The sequence below is a fragment of the Cyrtonyx montezumae genome, unplaced genomic scaffold (genome assembly GCF_038088225.1).
Source record: "Cyrtonyx montezumae isolate F1298 unplaced genomic scaffold, pur_monq_1.0 scaffold_2, whole genome shotgun sequence".
Taxonomy (NCBI): domain Eukaryota; kingdom Metazoa; phylum Chordata; class Aves; order Galliformes; family Odontophoridae; genus Cyrtonyx; species Cyrtonyx montezumae.
Genome location: NW_027071936.1, coordinates 5,063,992 through 5,081,399, shown reverse-complemented (window position 1 = coordinate 5,081,399; position 17,408 = coordinate 5,063,992). Strand labels below are relative to the sequence as shown.

Genomic DNA, 17,408 nt, shown 5'->3' with positions numbered 1-17,408 from the left:
TCCTGCAAAGGCTCTGGAGACAGCTTAGAGTAGTTCACTGCGTTAAGATCCCATTACAGGAAACGGTTTTCACAATAAACCCATATTCTTCTCCATACGCACCTCAAAGACAGAGCTGCACTTAAAGGAAACAGATCATCTCATCACACCAAGGATAAAGGGCTTACTGGAGTTGAATGGGCAAATACAGCCTCAGTTGTCTAAACTGATTCAAAAATATTTGTGGTATTAAAGCATACTTTGGGCAGAAGAAGGCGAAGAGTCAACCAGGCGTTTGTGGGAGGAGGTGCGTCCGTCAAATCCTGGAATGAACACAACCTGGTCACTTCTAAAGTACTGTTAGATGAGGAGGAAGATGACGACGATAATCCCAGTCGTACAAATCTTCCTTTCTTACCACAAAGGCTGCAGGGCAGGGGGGAGTGGCCAGGCCCTAGAGGCGGCTGGGATTGGTCCACATTGTATGTACTTATGGCTCCTCCGTGGTGTTCAGGACGCTCTCGTTGCCATAAGTAATGCCCCGGAGCAAGAGCCATCACCTGTCAGAAAAGCCATTCCATCAGAAGCCATGGAAATAATTGGCAAACATACAACTAAGAACAAGGGATCCAATTCGTCTATGAAAACTAAGACTAGAGAAGAGCTATCTTATCTGCCTCAGTCTCACTAGAAGTTTTGCTCCCCCAGGCAAGGATAAGTGGATCGGTTATCATCAGATGTTTAAAATGGGATCTGTAAAGCATCACCAATACCAGCTGACGCTTTGTTTGCTGGCCTGCACATGCCATCCTTTACTATTAAACACAAAGTAGATGGATCTTCTGGCTCACAAAGTCACAAAGCTCACAACAACCAAGTTGGCAGGGTGTGCTGTGAAGCACGCTCCACTCTTGCCTTGCTCCTTGCGCTTTTCCCTTAAGGATCTCATCCCGTTTCACAATGATGTTAAACAGCCAATAATATGCTTTAAGTACAGTTATTTGCATAAAGCAGAAAGATTACTGTCCTTAAATCTCCAATGACAGAATATTCTAGCTTACCTTAAAACCATTACTTCAGAGATTGTATTTTAAAGACAAAAGAAAAAATCTGATTGAGGATAAGCTCAACCTTTTCCTTCCCATGTCTTTTCTACTCACTTTGGAGAAGAACTTGATACGTGTGAAGCTATACTGTTAATAGGTATTCATTGTAGTTTCAGCATCTGCACTATTAAAACTGTCCCTACCTTTTCACAGCAGCGCCTTCTTACAAGAGCCTGGTAGCCAAGTCGCCTCCACAGTTGATCTCTTAACATTAGGAAATCAGGGAACAGCTCTCTCCAATTCTGTCCCAGAGCCCAAGGGAAAATCTCATATTTGGGTTCCTCCTCGTCTACTTCTACGGTGTGGGCCAGATACCTTGAAATATATATATATATATACATTTTTGTGTGTGTGTTTGCATCTGTGTTTTTGCATCTGAGATCATTATATTAATGTGAGTTCTAATACTCAAAGACATAGTAGTTATTTTCCCTCGTGTGGCAAGGAAGAAAGTTACTGACAAAACAGTCTTCTTTCCAGGTTACCATATGTACTTAATCAGAAAGTGTCATGTGTAGATATAGATAAAGATAAACTTATGGTAAGCTATTAAAGGAACTCTTTACCCTAGAGCCTCCTAAATAAATAGGCATGTAAGAACTAACACATCCTGACAGGTTTCACCTACTTTTATCTAGTCCCCCTTACAAATTATACCTAAAAAAATGACTACCATTAGTCTCCTCCCTTGCAAGAACACAAGTTTTCTCTCTGGTCCCAGCCCAGGGAGACCCTTTGTCCCTTTCTAGTCCTCTCTGTCTGTTCGGGGCCTGTTTTGACTCCTTTCATTGGAGGCAGACAGCTTCCTCCTCCATCTTCTGTGGATGCTTATGGCAGAAGGAACAACCACCTTTCCCCCTGCACTAGCATGCAAACCAGAGCAGCGTTATAGGAAAAGACTGCCCGTGCTCCGTGACACTATGAACCAAAGTACTGAATCTGTCGCTGTGGAAGATACCCTTGGCCAGATACAGAAGTCTATAGGCTCAATAAAGGCAGGCTCACCACTGCACTGCTGTCTCAATGGATAGGATTTTCTGGAAGCGTCCAGGAGAGACATTCTCAGAAATTACTTAGCTATGTTTTTACTGCTGACTCAAATCACCTTGTGGGAAACCTCACTAGTAGGTTGTGCAGCATTATGAATCGTTTCAGAATAAATGACTTGAAAGCTTGCAAAGATATTAAATGGGCTCTTGCAAGAGAAACGGAAGACCTTCCCACGTCTTACCTATTTTGCTGCATTTATTTTACTGCATATTTATTTTCATGCAGAAGAAGTTCAGACATTTGCAGTTTTGTAGGCAGTCTGTGCTATAAATTACAATTCCAGTGCAAACATCCCTGCACTTCTACTCAAGTTGGAATCTGGGAAAACTATGTTGAATTTGCACTAATTATATGTAAACTGAAGATCATGTTTCTTCACTTCCTATAGAACCCAAACATCTACAGGCTGGTTATGACATCTGACTGTCTATGGGAATCATCAGTAGCGTTAAAAAAAAAAAGGGTCAACCTAATGCAAAAATTATGCTAATAAAACCAGATAACTTCAGAATACTTACAGAGCAACAAAGAAATTGAGCCTGGTATGCTCACTGGTGGAGAAGTTGGCCCTCTTGAAGTAAATGTATGTCATTGCCAGAAGGTACTGTTGTAAAACGCAAAATGTTACATTCGTTATTATGCATTAATATATTATTTCAACATCACACTACATAAAACTTCTCGAATGTTTATCCCACACCAACATGTGTCTCATCAACAGCAAAAGCATAAATTGAAGTTTCTCCAAGCTCAAATATTAGAAGAAAAATACAACTGGTATTCTTATTATAGTACCAAGGGATTAACAGCAGATTTCCACCTCAGATAGATTACACTGACTACAAACACTTACCTTGTCTGCAATTTTACAGCAGCGATCCATGAGCAGGAACTTCTGAAGCAGATCATCATCTGCAACAAAGATGCTCGTCAGCAGTTCAGTTCAGCCTTTTTTTTGTTTTTTAACTTAAGCATTAAACACACGCTGGAATTTAACAACATCAAACACATTTAACCTAAGAAATCGTTCTTTGTATCTACATCAACAGCACTCTCGAACTCATCACTTTAAGAGCTTTCTACCATTCAGACAATTGGTATCTAGCATCGACCTACCGAACAGTTTAAGGAATGCTGTCACTTCCTGATGCGGAGCAGCAAAGTATGGTTTCTCAGGGTATCCCTGTGTATCATCGGGAGCCCTTCCTTTGCGGCGACGTCGTCTCTTGTGGGAACCATTCTTGGATCTGTTGCGCTTTCTGCACCGACGGGACCTGGGAGGACTGGGTTTGTCTTCAGCAGAGGAAGGTGTGAGATACTTCAGGCCACGTTTCAGTGCAGAAACCAAAGGTTGCTGTTGAAAAAGAAGAAGTTAACTAGAAGAATGGGCAAATTCAGCGATAGTTCTCTGTGTTTAGTTTAAAGACAGCATTTTCAGCACAGCTTGCCTGTCTGCTGATAATAAAATAATCACAGAATCACAGAGTTGTAGGGGGTTTAAGGGACATCCAGAGATCATCGAGCCCAACCTCCCTGCCCCAAGCAGCTCCCAGCCCAGGTTGCACAGGTAGGCATCCAGGTGGGTCTTGATCGTCTCCAGAGAAGGAGACTCCACCACCTCTCTGGGCAGCTGTGCCAGTGCTCCGTCACTGCACTGAGAAGACATGCTTCAGTTTGTGTCCACTTCTCCTATCAGCACGCACCACTGAGAAGAGTTCAGCCTCATCCCTTTGCCTCCTGCTCCTTAGATATTTATAAAGATCACATCCCCTCTGAATGTTCAAGGCTGAACATACCCAGTGTTGGGAAATGGCTGTAGGAGCAGGGAGGTCACGGTGATATGTACGAGCACAGTTTGCACTGCAGCACAGACTATATACTCATGGAAAAGTATTAGATGTTTATAGGAGGTCATGATGCTAATGGGCCAAGTGACAAACAACTGAAAGCGGACATGAACTGCTTCAGCTGAGTAACCCAAGTTGCCAAGATGTCTATGGGAAACTTCTGTAATTATGTTGTTCACCCTGCTTTCAGTGAAGAAGGCTTCACAGGACTGCTGATAATTGTAACTATAGGTATTTTTAGAGTAAGCTGTCCTTGGTAGTCTATTTTGTTTAGCTAGCAGGTGTTCCCTTTGGGGTCTGTGTTATGCACTGTCCACGCTGATACCGTGCTCAAAGGAAACGACACTGTTTGAACCTTGAGAAAAGTAAAAGCAGGAGATGGTCTGTGGCAAGTGGGAGAGGAAAAGTGCACTTTGAACAGGGGAAGCCCTGCCAGCACTGCGTTTCACACCCGCCGCCGACGCATTCCTGTTTGGGTTTTTTAGGATTAGGATGATATCAAGAGTTACCTCCCTCAGGATGGTTTCTTACTGCTGTTAATTGTTGGGAACTGCTTAAAGTTGTCTTTCTCTGAGGCTCTCAGCCAATGATTGTGTGCTATTCTATGTGCGCCCCTGTCTTAAACACTATAAGAATAAGGCTGTCCGGGTAATAAACTGAAGCCTGATCATTCATGTATTGAGTCCTGTCGTGCTCCCCGCCCAAGAGCAATCCACTCAGACCCTGATATCCGCAGCACCCAGGTCTCTCAGCCTTTCCTCATAAGACAGGTGCTGCAGGCCCTTCATCATCTTTGTGGCCCTCCGCTGGACTCTTTCCTAGAGATCTGTCTTTTTTGTACCAGGGAGCCCAGAACTGGACACAATAGTCCAGATGAGGACTCAGCAGGGCAGAGCAGAGGGAGAGGATCCCCTCCCTTGGCCTGCTGGCAATGCTCTTTTTAATGCGCCCCAGGATGCCATTGGACTTCCTGGCCACCAGGGCTCGCTGCTGGCTCGTGGCCAGCCTGTCACCCACCAGGACACCCAGGTCCCTCTGCTCAGAGCTCCTCTCCAGCAGCTCATCCCCCAACCTTTACCGGTGCACGCGCTTCTTCCTCCCTAGGTGCAAGACTCTATGCTTGCTCTTGTTAAACCACATCTGGTTCCTCTGTGTGCAGCTGTTCATTCTGCCCAGGTCTCTGAATGGCAGCACAGCCTTCCAGCTGTCAGCCATTCCTCCCAGCTTTGTATCACCAGCAAGCCTAATCCTAACCCTAAACTGGTGGATTCTATCCCCTCATCAAGGTGCTGAAATCAGGGTAGACTGCATGCACTGCTCTCCCCTCATCCACCCAGCCAGTGATGACACCATGGAAAGCCACCAGGTTGGTGGAGCACGACCTCCCCCTGGTGAACCCATGCTGCCTACTCCTGATATCCCCCTTATCTTGCAATTGCCTGGAGCTTGCATCCAGAACAAGCTGCTTCATCACCTTCCTAGGGACGGAGGTGAGGCTGACTGCCTGCAGTTCCCTGGATCCTCCTGCTGGCCCTTTTTGAAGAGCAGAGTGACACCGGCTGTCCTCCGCTCTCGGGCACCTACTAAGTCTCCTACACAGCTTTCTTTAATGTTGTAGCTCTGATTTGTGCCCAGAAACAAGGGGAAACCGAGAGAAGTGAGAGGAAAGCTACTTGTCATCAGGAGAAAGCAGCTTAACCCCTTCAGCAGGGCCTACGCAGGGGGGACGCTGCCTGACTCAGGCTCGCAGCAGCCTGCCCGGCTCTTATTTCACTCTCACACTTACGAGAAACATCCACAAGAGCGTCAGCAAACTCATTGCCACGCTTCGCAGAGAGTGCTGGCTGAACACCGACAGCACCTCGCCACGACCCGCCCTCCCCTCGACAAACCGCCTCTCACGCCGCGCGGATGAGCGTGGAGTGGCGTCCTTGGCAACCAATCGGAGCGCAGCACGCTGCCGTCTCAGCCAATCAGCGGCGAGGCATTCTGACGTCCCGCGGCAGCCTGTTGCCCTGGGCAACGGCGCTCCGGCACCGCCCCCGAGGCGCCAGCCAATCAGACGAGAGAACGTTTGCCGCTCGGCGGGATCCTCCCACGAGCCAGGGGCTTCCCTGAGCTCCAATGCCGCTGCCTTGCAGTGCCGCCTCATGCCGTGGCTGTTCCCTCTTGAATAAGCACCAATGACCTCGTCTCTAATACACTATTCTGAAACCCGGCCCAGCTGTAACTCTGACAGATGCGCAGCAAAATTGGGTAGGCTTATCAAGCAGCAAAAGAAGACAGGGCCTGCACACAAGGACAAACTGTCTCACGCCAGGAGCGGACTGGGATGCAACACATGCTAGGCAGATATCAAGACACTCCCCTCCTTCCTCCTTTTTCTTCCAGCACCTCACTATAACTTATCTCTGTTTGAGAACAAAGCAGGTGTTCAGAGTGGCCGAGTGCTAAGGGAGCAAACGTTACCATTTTGGTACCTATCCATGACTTATAATAGGCATTCTCCTACTGAGCGTGCGTCAATGAAGAACGTTCGTCTCGAGGGTGAGGGAGGAAGGCCACTGGATGAAGTGTCTCCAGTCAGAGACATACCGACTGCAACACTCAGTGCACTGAAACCACCACTTCAGGGATCTTCTCTGCATTCTTCCAGAGTACCTCTTCCACTCAATCACAGTTCAGAACACACTTTTCACTCCATCCTCAAAAACAGTATTAATCAAGGTCAGAAATTAAGGAAAGTTTACATAGCAAACACTCCGTAACCTGTCATGTATAGCCTCAGTCAAGAAATAAAGTCCTGTAATTCCATCCAAGGCTTTATTTTCATTTTTAGGTTTCACTGTGGTAAACACTAATGGTGACAGTGCTTGCTTTGAAACACGCAAAGAGCCAGAAGAGAACTTCCAAGTATCTCTGAGAAGAGACCAACAAGGGTGATGTGCTGGGCATCTGCGACACAGCAAGACAACAGCAGAATGACAAGTCCTGTCTTCATAAAAGCCTGTCTTGATAAAATAAGACTGCCACTTATCCAAAGAACTGATGGACAGTATTCCACTGGAGAATGCAGTAAAGGGCAAAAGGTGCTCAGGAAAGCTGGCTGCTCTTCTCGGATGACCGTCTTAAAGCATATGAATAGCTCGCACCATGTGTTGCTGTAGGTGTTGATTAGGCATGCAGGAGAGAGCCAATGTTCAGCTCAGTCCCTCAGGGAACATTGTGTGCTGTGGACTATGAAGTTCCCATTTTATACCCATGGCTTTATTTAATTCTTTATATTTTTTTAAGATGACCCTCTTCTCCATGTTAAAAGCATTTCTTGGTGTTTCCCTCTGCTGCGGAGGTCCAGGAAATGACCTCCTCACCTCTCCACCTTTTCCCCAGCCAGTCCTTGAGTTCCCTTGGGGCCCTCCCTTTTGCCAGTTCTCCAATCTCTGTTTGATTACTTGGTCTGCAGCCACAACCACCATTTTTGTCTTTGCATTAGTTTTCCTCTTTTCTCCTGGCATAAACCTTATGTGCCTCTCTCAAAAGTTTCACTATTGGCTGCTCATGCCACCCTTCTATTTTCTGCAGTTTCTTCTGTATGTCTGGCCAAGATTTGGTGGCAAGATTGACCCACCCTCAATATTCCCTATGCTACTTGATCATCAGGATTAATCATCTGAATACCTCTGCTTTCTGTCACTTAACTTCTCCAAGAATTTGCTTGGAGTTTCATCTTTACCTTATTGAATTTCAGAAGCTTTAGAAATATTCTGTGTTCAAGGCACTTCTCCCTTAATTCCAAAGATTATCATTTCTCTGAAATCCCTCATATGCCTTCTGTTATCTTCATTATTACCATCCCACCCCGGGTGTCCTTATGGGTACATCACACCAGCTAGGACAGCATCGCAACGTGGAAGGTTCATTTTTTCCCATTCCTTCACGGCAGCTCGTCTAATCATCCCTCTTTTCCCCCCGTTAAATAGCATACTCAAGATGAACATCGTCTCATTTCATGAGTCAAAATGTAGACCCAAGAACTGATCAACCTGCTCTGCTAATCCAATAGAGTCTTTCTTTAAGGATGTCATTTCCCTTTTAAAATTTCTTACCTCCTCATTGGTAAGAGGGGCATTTACATATCCTCTCCTGCTAACAGCGGAACTTCCCTGAGAGGGTACAAAGAAGTGTTAGTAAAATCAGTGGAGTGAGTGTTAGCAGAGTTAGTGAAGTTTGTTTTTAGCAAAGTTAGTTTTAGCGGAATTAGTAGAGCACAGGAAAGGAAAAATTTGTAATATCTCTTTTACTTTGTTCCAATTCCTTCTTATGCCATCAAAAATTTTCCTTTTTCAGTTCAGCATTAGCCACAGACCTCTATTTAGGTGGACTTTTAGGGAGGTGGTCAGAGCCAACATCCTGCATTCAGTCACCTGTCTTCAGCTTCTCTGGAGTCCAGTCTGTGGAGTTACAAGATCTGACTCAGGACCAGATTTGTAAGGTGGGGGATGCTGTTCCACTGTAGGGGCAGGTCCGAGAGGGGATAAACTGTTTAAAGGATCCCATCTGGAATGTCTCTCTTAATCATGACCAGATGAAGGAATTTTGTTTAGCCACGATTAATTACTGCACTCCTTTATACAAGCAGCATATTCAGGTACTTCTAGCAAAAAAAAAAAAAAGGGCTGTTTTACTATTTAGGTACATATTCAAAGCCTGACATACCCAATCTCATCAGAGCCATATCTCTGTCAAAAAACTGATTCCCCTGGAGTTGGTTCTTTAGGCCATATAACCACACACCATCTTACCATTTTCTGCTTATCCTTATCTCTCGTTCTCTAAAGCTCTCTCTCTTCCTAAAGCTCTCAAAGCAGTCACTGCTCTGGGGGTCCTCTCTCTGTCCCCCACCTGGGAACTCTTATTCCCCACATCTCTCCCCAGCTTATGGTCGTACTACTGCAATCCACACAGTCGTGCAAAGTTAACTCTTGGCTCTAGAGGATGAGGTGTACTGTCAAGCAACCCTTTTGCAAGACATTGGCATACAACATAAGAATTTTGTGACCTCAACCTCCAAGGCAGTACTTAAGCACAAAACCAACAAATGATTGTTCCTACCTTGGTCTGTGCACAGTGCTGCCAGGAATTAGCAGGTCAGTCTCAAAAAACTGCAGTGCCTGCTCTCCTTCCCTACCTCCCAGCCCTTCACAGATCTTTGGTTCTTCAAATAGCCTCGGGTCTGCAGTTGGCTCCACGATAAACCACCATGGTCAACCAGAAGGCTGCAGGAACAGGAGCAGGGTGCACCGTCTATTTTTTGTGGAGGTTGAGGTCCAGCGCAGGCGACGTTGGTTTCCCAGGTTTCAGCACCAAATTGTGAGAAACACTCTAAGTCAAGAATTTGGGGTTAGGAAAAGATCTCAGTGATAGCAGCAATTTATTCATTATTGCAGTGATGTGCGCACATCCCCTCCTGACAAGGGAAAAATTGCACGCCTTATGTAAATGTGAAGCTGCTCCTATTGTTTTACAGAGAGACTCATCCATTTGATCTTTCTGATCAGGTGGCCTGTGCCAGATTCTCACTACAGCGTCTCCTTCCCTGCCTTCCCTTTGACCTTAATGGATGAGCTCTCTGTCAGCTTTTCAGGTGGAGCTCCAACGTCCCCAAGTGGACACTGACGTAGAGGGCAACATCCCCTCCCTTTTCTCATGCCTGTCTTTCCTGAAGAGTTTATATCCATCTATTCCTACATTCCAGCCATGAGAGTCTTCTCACCATTTCTCTGTGATGCCAGTCATGTAATTGCTGTGTAGGCATACACACTCTTGCAACTCCTACTGCTTGTTTCCCGTGAGCCATGTATTGGTGTACAGACATGTTAGTTGGGCTCCCATTGAGGCTGATCTACAAATTGAGGTTCCCTTACCCTACAGCTTAGGCGGTGTCTTACTGGCCTACTCTACTCCAGGCTCAGGGCATCCGTTACCACTGTCAACCTCAAAGGGGGATGGTTTGAAAATGCCCTCCCCCAGCTACTCCAGTGTAAAGCCCTTCCGATTAAATTGGAAAACTTGCAGCCAAAGATGGTCTTCTCTTTGTCTGACGGATGAACTCCATCCTCCCCCAGAAGACCAGATTTCTCAAAATGAGTTCAATTATGTAAGTAGCCAAAACCCTGTTTACAGCACAGCTCATTTAGTAATTTTCTCAATTCTGTTTGTCCCTTTCCATTCCCTTACCCTGGAGTACTGATGAGAAAAGTAGCTGTACTCCAGAGTTCTTTGTATTCCCAAAGGAAAGTTCTTTGCTTTCACAAGGAGCTCTACCAGCTCCTTGTGGCCCATCTTAATAACCTTCAGGTTGCAGACTGCCGTGTTAATAGAAATAAATTGAAGGAACTGTTTTTCTTTTAAAATTATGAAATGTAAGTTACAGTTGTAGATGAATTCCTCCATAACATACTACATACAAAATAGTAGCAGTGCCTGGCAAGTCAATGATTCGATTACATCCAGGAAGACAAGATATCAAATGTCACAGATCTTCTTCCATATATTTTTTTCTGAACAAAACAACAACTCCTGTACTACCACTTAACCTATTGCTATATCAAATATACAAACAAATTACTAACCTAACCAATTACTAAACAAACCTATTACTATACCAAATATATAAACCATTTACTAACCAAACCTACTACTATACTAATTCCTATATTGCTATACTAAAACCATTACATTAATAATAAAATAAAAGTTAAATATTGAAAGAGTAATTTGTGCTGGTATTCAGCGTCTTCGTTCAAGGTGTTCACTCTTCTTCATATGGACAGGCTGTGAAAGAAATCAGGAGGAGGAAAAAAATGGTAAGAAAATAAGGTATAGGTGTCTGGGTTCTGAAATGCAAATGAAACAGCTTCTGACTTCATACCAACTGATTGCTATTGGTTTCTTTAAGAACAGCGTTTGCACAGCTCTCATGGAAACCGAAAGTCACCAAACTTGTTCTTTTGATAAAGCTGTGCTCACTTCTAAAAACAACAAACAGTTGTTGCTAAGTAAAGCTTTGGTTCGCCTCCAGCAGTGATGCCGGAATGGTATTTATTAGCTTTGCCACGATGCACTCAAACGGTCAAAATAGTCACAGCTCTCCATTAACTGCAACCTGAGGGTTAATTAACTGGAATTCTAACCTTTATTATGTAAGTATACTAAGAGCACGGCAGTGTGTTCTTGCAGAGCTGAGGCCTTAAGGCAGGAACTTTGTGTCTCAAGGGTTCCACTCTCAACAGTAACAAACCAGTAGACACAACTGCTCTGAGTAACAGAGGCTTCTCCTGCAAAGGCTCTGGAGACAGCTTAGAGTAGTTCACTGTGTTAAGATCCCATTACAGGAAACGGTTTTCACAATAAACCCATATTCTTCTGCATACGCACCTCAAAGACAGAGCTGCACTTAAAGGAAACATATCATCTCATCACACCAAGGATAAAGGGCTTACTGGAGTTGAATGGGCAAATACAGCCTCAGTTGTCTAAACTGATTCAAAAATATTTGTGGTATTAAAGCATACCTTGGGCAGAAGAAGGCGAAGAGTCAACCAGGCGTTTGTGGGAGGAGGTGCGTCCGTCAAATCCTGGAATGAACACAACTTGGTCACTTCTAAAGTACTGTTAGATGAGGAGGAAGATGACGATAATCCCAGTCGTACAAATCTTCCTTTCTTACCACAAAGGCTGCAGGGCAGGGGGGAGTGGCCAGGCCCTAGAGGCGGCTGGGATTGGTCCACATTGTATGTACTTATGGCTCCTCCGTGGTGTTCAGGACGCTCTCGTTGCCATAAGTAATGCCCCGGAGCAAGAGCCATCACCTGTCAGAAAAGCCATTCCATCAGAAGCCATGGAAATAATTGGCAAACATACAACTAAGAACAAGGGATCCAATTCGTCTATGAAAACTAAGACTAGAGAAGAGCTATCTTATCTGCCTCAGTCTCACTAGAAGTTTTGCTCCCCCAGGCAAGGATAAGTGGATCGGTTATCATCAGATGTTTAAATGGGATCTGTAAAGCATCACCAATACCAGCTGACGCTTTGTTTGCTGGACTGCACATGCCATCCTTTACTATTAAACACAAAGTAGATGGATCTTCTGGCTCACAAAGTCACAAAGCTCACAACAACCAAGTTGGCAGGGTGTGCTGTGAAGCACGCTCCACTCTTGCCTTGCTCCTTGCGCTTTTCCCTTAAGGATCTCATCCCGTTTCACAATGATGTTAAACAGCCAATAATATGCTTTAAGCACAGTTATTTGCATAAAGCAGAAAGATTACTGTCCTTAAATCTCCAATGACAGAAAATTCTAGCTTACCTTAAAACCATTACTTCAGAGATTGTATTTTAAAGACAAAAGAAAAAATCTGATTGTGAATAAGCTCAACCTTTTCCTTCCCATGTCTTTTCTACTCACTTTGGAGAAGAACTTGATACGTGTGAAGCTATACTGTTAATAGGTATTCATTGTAGTTTCAGCATCTACACTATTAAAACTGTCCCTACCTTTTCACAGCAGCGCCTTCTTACAAGAGCCTGGTAGCCAAGTCGCCTCCACAGTTGATCTCTTAACATTAGGAAATCAGGGAACAGCTCTCTCCAATTCTGTCCCAGAGCCCAAGGGAAAATCTCATATTTGGGTTCCTCCTTGTCTACTTCTACGGTGTGGGCCAGATACCTTGAAATATATATATATATATATATATATACATTTGTGTGTGTGTTTGCATCTGTGTTTTTGCATCTGTGATCATTATATTAATGTGAGTTCTAATACTCAAAGACATAGTAGTTATTTTCCCTCGTGTGGCAAGGAAGAAAGTTACTGACAAAACAGTCTTCTTTCCAGGTTACCATATGTACTTAATCAGAAAGTGTCATGTGTAGATATAGATAAATATAAACTTACGGTAAGCTATTAAAGGAACTCTCTACCCTAGAGCCTCCTAAATAAATAGGCATGTAAGAACTAACACATCCTGACAGGTTTCACCTACTTTTATCTAGTCCCCCTTACAAATTATACCTAAAAAAATGACTACCATTAGTCTCCTCCCTTGCAAGAACACAAGTTTTCTCTCTGGTCCCAGCCCAGGGAGACCCTTTGTCCCTTTCTAGTCCTCTCTGTCTGTTCGGGGCCTGTTTTGACTCCTTTCATTGGAGGCAGACAGCTTCCTCCTCCATCATCTGTGGATGCTTATGGCAGAAGGAACAACCACCTTTCCCCCTGCACTAGCATGCAAACCAGAGCAGCGTTATAGGAAAAGACCGCCCGTGCTCCGTGACACTATGAACCAAAGTACTGAATCTGTCGCTGTGGAAGATACCCTTGGCCAGATACAGAAGTCTATAGGCTCAATAAAGGCAGGCTCACCACTGCACTGCTGTCTCAATGGATAGGATTTTCTGGAAGCGTCCAGGAGAGACATTCTCAGAAATTACTTAGCTATGTTTTTACTGCTGACTCAAATCACCTTGTGGGAAACCTCACTAGTAGGTTGTGCAGCATTATGAATCGTTTCAGAATAAATGACTTGAAAGCTTGCAAAGATATTAAATGGGCTCTTGCAAGAGAAACGGAAGACCTTCCCACGTCTTACCTATTTTGCTGCATTTATTTTACTGCATATTTATTTTAATGCAGAAGAAGTTCAGACATTTGCTGTTTTGTAGGCAGTCCGTGCTATAAATTACAATTCCAGTGCAAACATCCCTGCACTTCTACTCAAGTTGGAATCTGGGAAAACTATGTTGAATTTGCACTAATTATATGTAAACTGAAGATCATGTTTCTTCACTTCCTATAGAACTCAAACATCTACAGGCTGGTTATGACATCTGACTGTCTATGGGAATCATCAGTAGCTTTTAAAAAAAAAAAAGGATCAACCTAATGCAAAAATTATGCTAATAAAACCAGATAACTTCAGAATACTTACAGAGCAGCAAAGAAATTCAGACTGGTATGCTCACTGGTGGAGAAGTTGGCCCTCTTGAAGTAAACGTATGTCATTGCCAGAAGGTACTGTTGTAAAACGCAAAATGTTATATCCGTTATTATGCATTAATATATTATTTCAACATCACACTACATAAAACTTCTCGAATGTTTATCCCACACCAACATGTGTCTCATCAACAGCGAAAGCATAAATTGAAGTTTCTCCAAGCTCAAATATTAGAAGAAAAATACAACTGGTATTCTTATTATAGTACCAAGGGATTAACAGCAGATTTCCACCTCAGATAGATTACACTGACTACAAACACTTACCTTGTCTGCAATTTTACAGCAGCGATCCATGAGCAGGAAGTCCTGAAGCAGATCATCATCTGCAACAAAGATGCTCGTCAGCAGTTCAGTTCAGCTTTTTTTTTGTTTTTTAACTTAAGCATTAAACACACGCTGGAATTTAACAACATCAAACACATTTAACCTAAGAAATCGTTCTTTGTATCTACATCAACAGCACTCTCGAACTCATCACTTTAAGAGCTTTCTACCATTCAGACAATTGGTATCTAGCATCGACCTACCGCACAGTTTAAGGAATGCTGTCACTTCCTGATGCGGAGCAGCAAAGTATGGTTTCTCAGGGTGTTCATGTGTACCATCACCTCCTCCCTGGCAATGTTGTCCCTTGTGGGATCCCTTCCTGAAGCTGTTCTGCTTTCTGCAGTGAAGGGATCTGGGAGGACTGGGTTTGTCTTCAGCAGAGGAAGGTGTGAGACGCTTCAGGCCACGTTTCAGTGCAGAAACCAAAGGTTGCTGTTGAAAAAGAAGAAGTTAACTAGAAGAATGGGCAAATTCAGCGATAGTTCTCTGTGTTTAGTTTAAAGACAGCATTTTCAGCACAGCTTGCCTGTCTGCTGATACAAAAATAATCACAGAATCACAGAGTTGTAGGGGGTTTAAGGGACATCCAGAGATCATCGAGCCCAACCTCCCTGCCCCAAGCAGCTCCCAGCCCAGGTTGCACAGGTAGGCATCCAGGTGGGTCTTGATCGTCTCCAGAGAAGGAGACTCCACCACCTCTCTGGGCAGCTGTGCCACTGCTCCGTCACTGCACTGAGAAGACATGCTTCAGTTTGTGTCCACTTCTCCTATCAGCACGCACCACTGAGAAGAGTTCAGCCTCATCCCTTTGCCTCCTGCTCATTAGATATTTATAAAGATCACATCCCCTCTGAATCTTCTTTTCTCAAGGCTGAACACACCCAGGTCTCTCAGCCATTCCTCATAAGACAGGTGCAGCAGGCCCTTCATCATCTTTGTGGCCCTCCGCTGGACTCTTTCCTAGAGATCTGTCTTTTTTGTACCAGGGAGCCCAGAACTGGACACAATAGTCCAGATGAGGACTCAGCAGGGCAGAGCAGAGGGAGAGGATCCCCTCCCTTGGCCTGCTGGCAATGCTCTTTTTAATGCACCCCAGGATGCCATTGGACTTCTTGGCCACCAGGGCTCGCTGCTGGCTCGTGGCCAGCCTGTCACCCACCAGGACACCCAGGTCCCTCTGCTCAGAGCTCCTCTCCAGCAGCTCATCCCCCAACCTTTACCGGTGCACGCGCTTCTTCCTCCCTAGGTGCAAGACTCTATGCTTGCTCTTGTTAAACCACATCTGGTTCCTCTGTGTGCAGCTGTTCATTCTGCCCAGGTCTCTGAATGGCAGCACAGCCTTCCAGCTGTCAGCCATTCCTCCCAGCTTTGTATCACCAGCAAGCCTAATCCTAACCCTAAACTGGTGGATTCTATCCCCTCATCAAGGTGCTGAAATCAGGGTAGACTGCATGCACTGCTCTCCCCTCATCCACCCAGCCAGTGATGACACCATGGAAAGCCACCAGGTTGGTGGAGCACGACCTCCCCCTGGTGAACCCATGCTGCCTACTCCTGATATCCCCCTTATCTTGCAATTGCCTGGAGCTTGCATCCAGAACAAGCTGCTTCATCACCTTCCTAGGGACGGAGGTGAGGCTGACTGCCTGCAGTTCCCTGGATCCTCCTGCTGGCCCTTTTTGAAGAGCAGAGTGACACCGGCTGTCCTCCGCTCTCGGGCACCTACTAAGTCTCCTACACAGCTTTCTTTAATGTTGTAGCTCTGATTTGTGCCCAGAAACAAGGGGAAACCGAGAGAAGTGAGAGGAAAGCTACTTGTCATCAGGAGAAAGCAGCTTAACCCCTTCAGCAGGGCCTACGCAGGGGGGACGCTGCCTGACTCAGGCTCGCAGCAGCCTGCCCGGCTCTTATTTCACTCTCACACTTACGAGAAACATCCACAAGAGCGTCAGCAAACTCATTGCCACGCTTCGCAGAGAGTGCTGGCTGAACACCGACAGCACCTCGCCACGACCCGCCCTCCCCTCGACAAACCGCCTCTCACGCCGCGCGGATGAGCGTGGAGTGGCGTCCTTGGCAACCAATCGGAGCGCAGCACGCTGCCGTCTCAGCCAATCAGCGGCGAGGCATTCTGACGTCCCGCGGCAGCCTGTTGCCCTGGGCAACGGCGCTCCGGCACCGCCCCCGAGGCGCCAGCCAATCAGACGAGAGAACGTTTGCCGCTCGGCGGGATCCTCCCACGAGCCAGGGGCTTCCCTGAGCTCCAATGCCGCTGCCTTGCAGTGCCGCCTCATGCCGTGGCTGTTCCCTCTTGAATAAGCACCAATGACCTCGTCTCTAATACACTATTCTGAAACCCGGCCCAGCTGTAACTCTGACAGATGCGCAGCAAAATTGGGTAGGCTTATCAAGCAGCAAAAGAAGACAGGGCCTGCACACAAGGACAAACTGTCTCACGCCAGGAGCGGACTGGGATGCAACACATGCTAGGCAGATATCAAGACACTCCCCTCCTTCCTCCTTTTTCTTCCAGCACCTCACTATAACTTATCTCTGTTTGAGAACAAAGCAGGTGTTCAGAGTGGCCGAGTGCTAAGGGAGCAAACGTTACCATTTTGGTACCTATCCATGACTTATAATAGGCATTCTCCTACTGAGCGTGCGTCAATGAAGAACGTTCGTCTCGAGGGTGAGGGAGGAAGGCCACTGGATGAAGTGTCTCCAGTCAGAGACATACCGACTGCAACACTCAGTGCACTGAAACCACCACTTCAGGGATCTTCTCTGCATTCTTCCAGAGTACCTCTTCCACTCAATCACAGTTCAGAACACACTTTTCACTCCATCCTCAAAAACAGTATTAATCAAGGTCAGAAATTAAGGAAAGTTTACATAGCAAACACTCCGTAACCTGTCATGTATAGCCTCAGTCAAGAAATAAAGTCCTGTAATTCCATCCAAGGCTTTATTTTCATTTTTAGGTTTCACTGTGGTAAACACTAATGGTGACAGTGCTTGCTTTGAAACACGCAAAGA

General features: G+C 45.4%; 2 protein-coding genes across 2 annotated transcripts; both read right to left on the bottom strand.

Moving 5' to 3' along the window:
- Window positions 1-228: 228 nt before the first annotated feature.
- LOC136048384 (speedy protein A-like) lies at window positions 229-6,134 on the bottom strand. The gene is given in 7 exon segments (XM_065736035.1): window positions 229-288; window positions 291-539; window positions 1,229-1,400; window positions 2,654-2,739; window positions 2,989-3,047; window positions 3,252-3,489; window positions 5,769-6,134. Coding segments are annotated over 7 exon segments (1,230 nt in total).
- Window positions 6,135-10,793: 4,659 nt separating this feature from the next.
- On the bottom strand, window positions 10,794-16,666 carry LOC136048383 (speedy protein A-like). Its single transcript, XM_065736034.1, is given in 8 exon segments — window positions 10,794-10,816; window positions 11,557-11,605; window positions 11,608-11,853; window positions 12,542-12,713; window positions 13,975-14,060; window positions 14,310-14,368; window positions 14,573-14,804; window positions 16,301-16,666. Coding segments are annotated over 8 exon segments (1,233 nt in total).
- Between the last annotated feature and the right edge of the window lie 742 nt (window positions 16,667-17,408).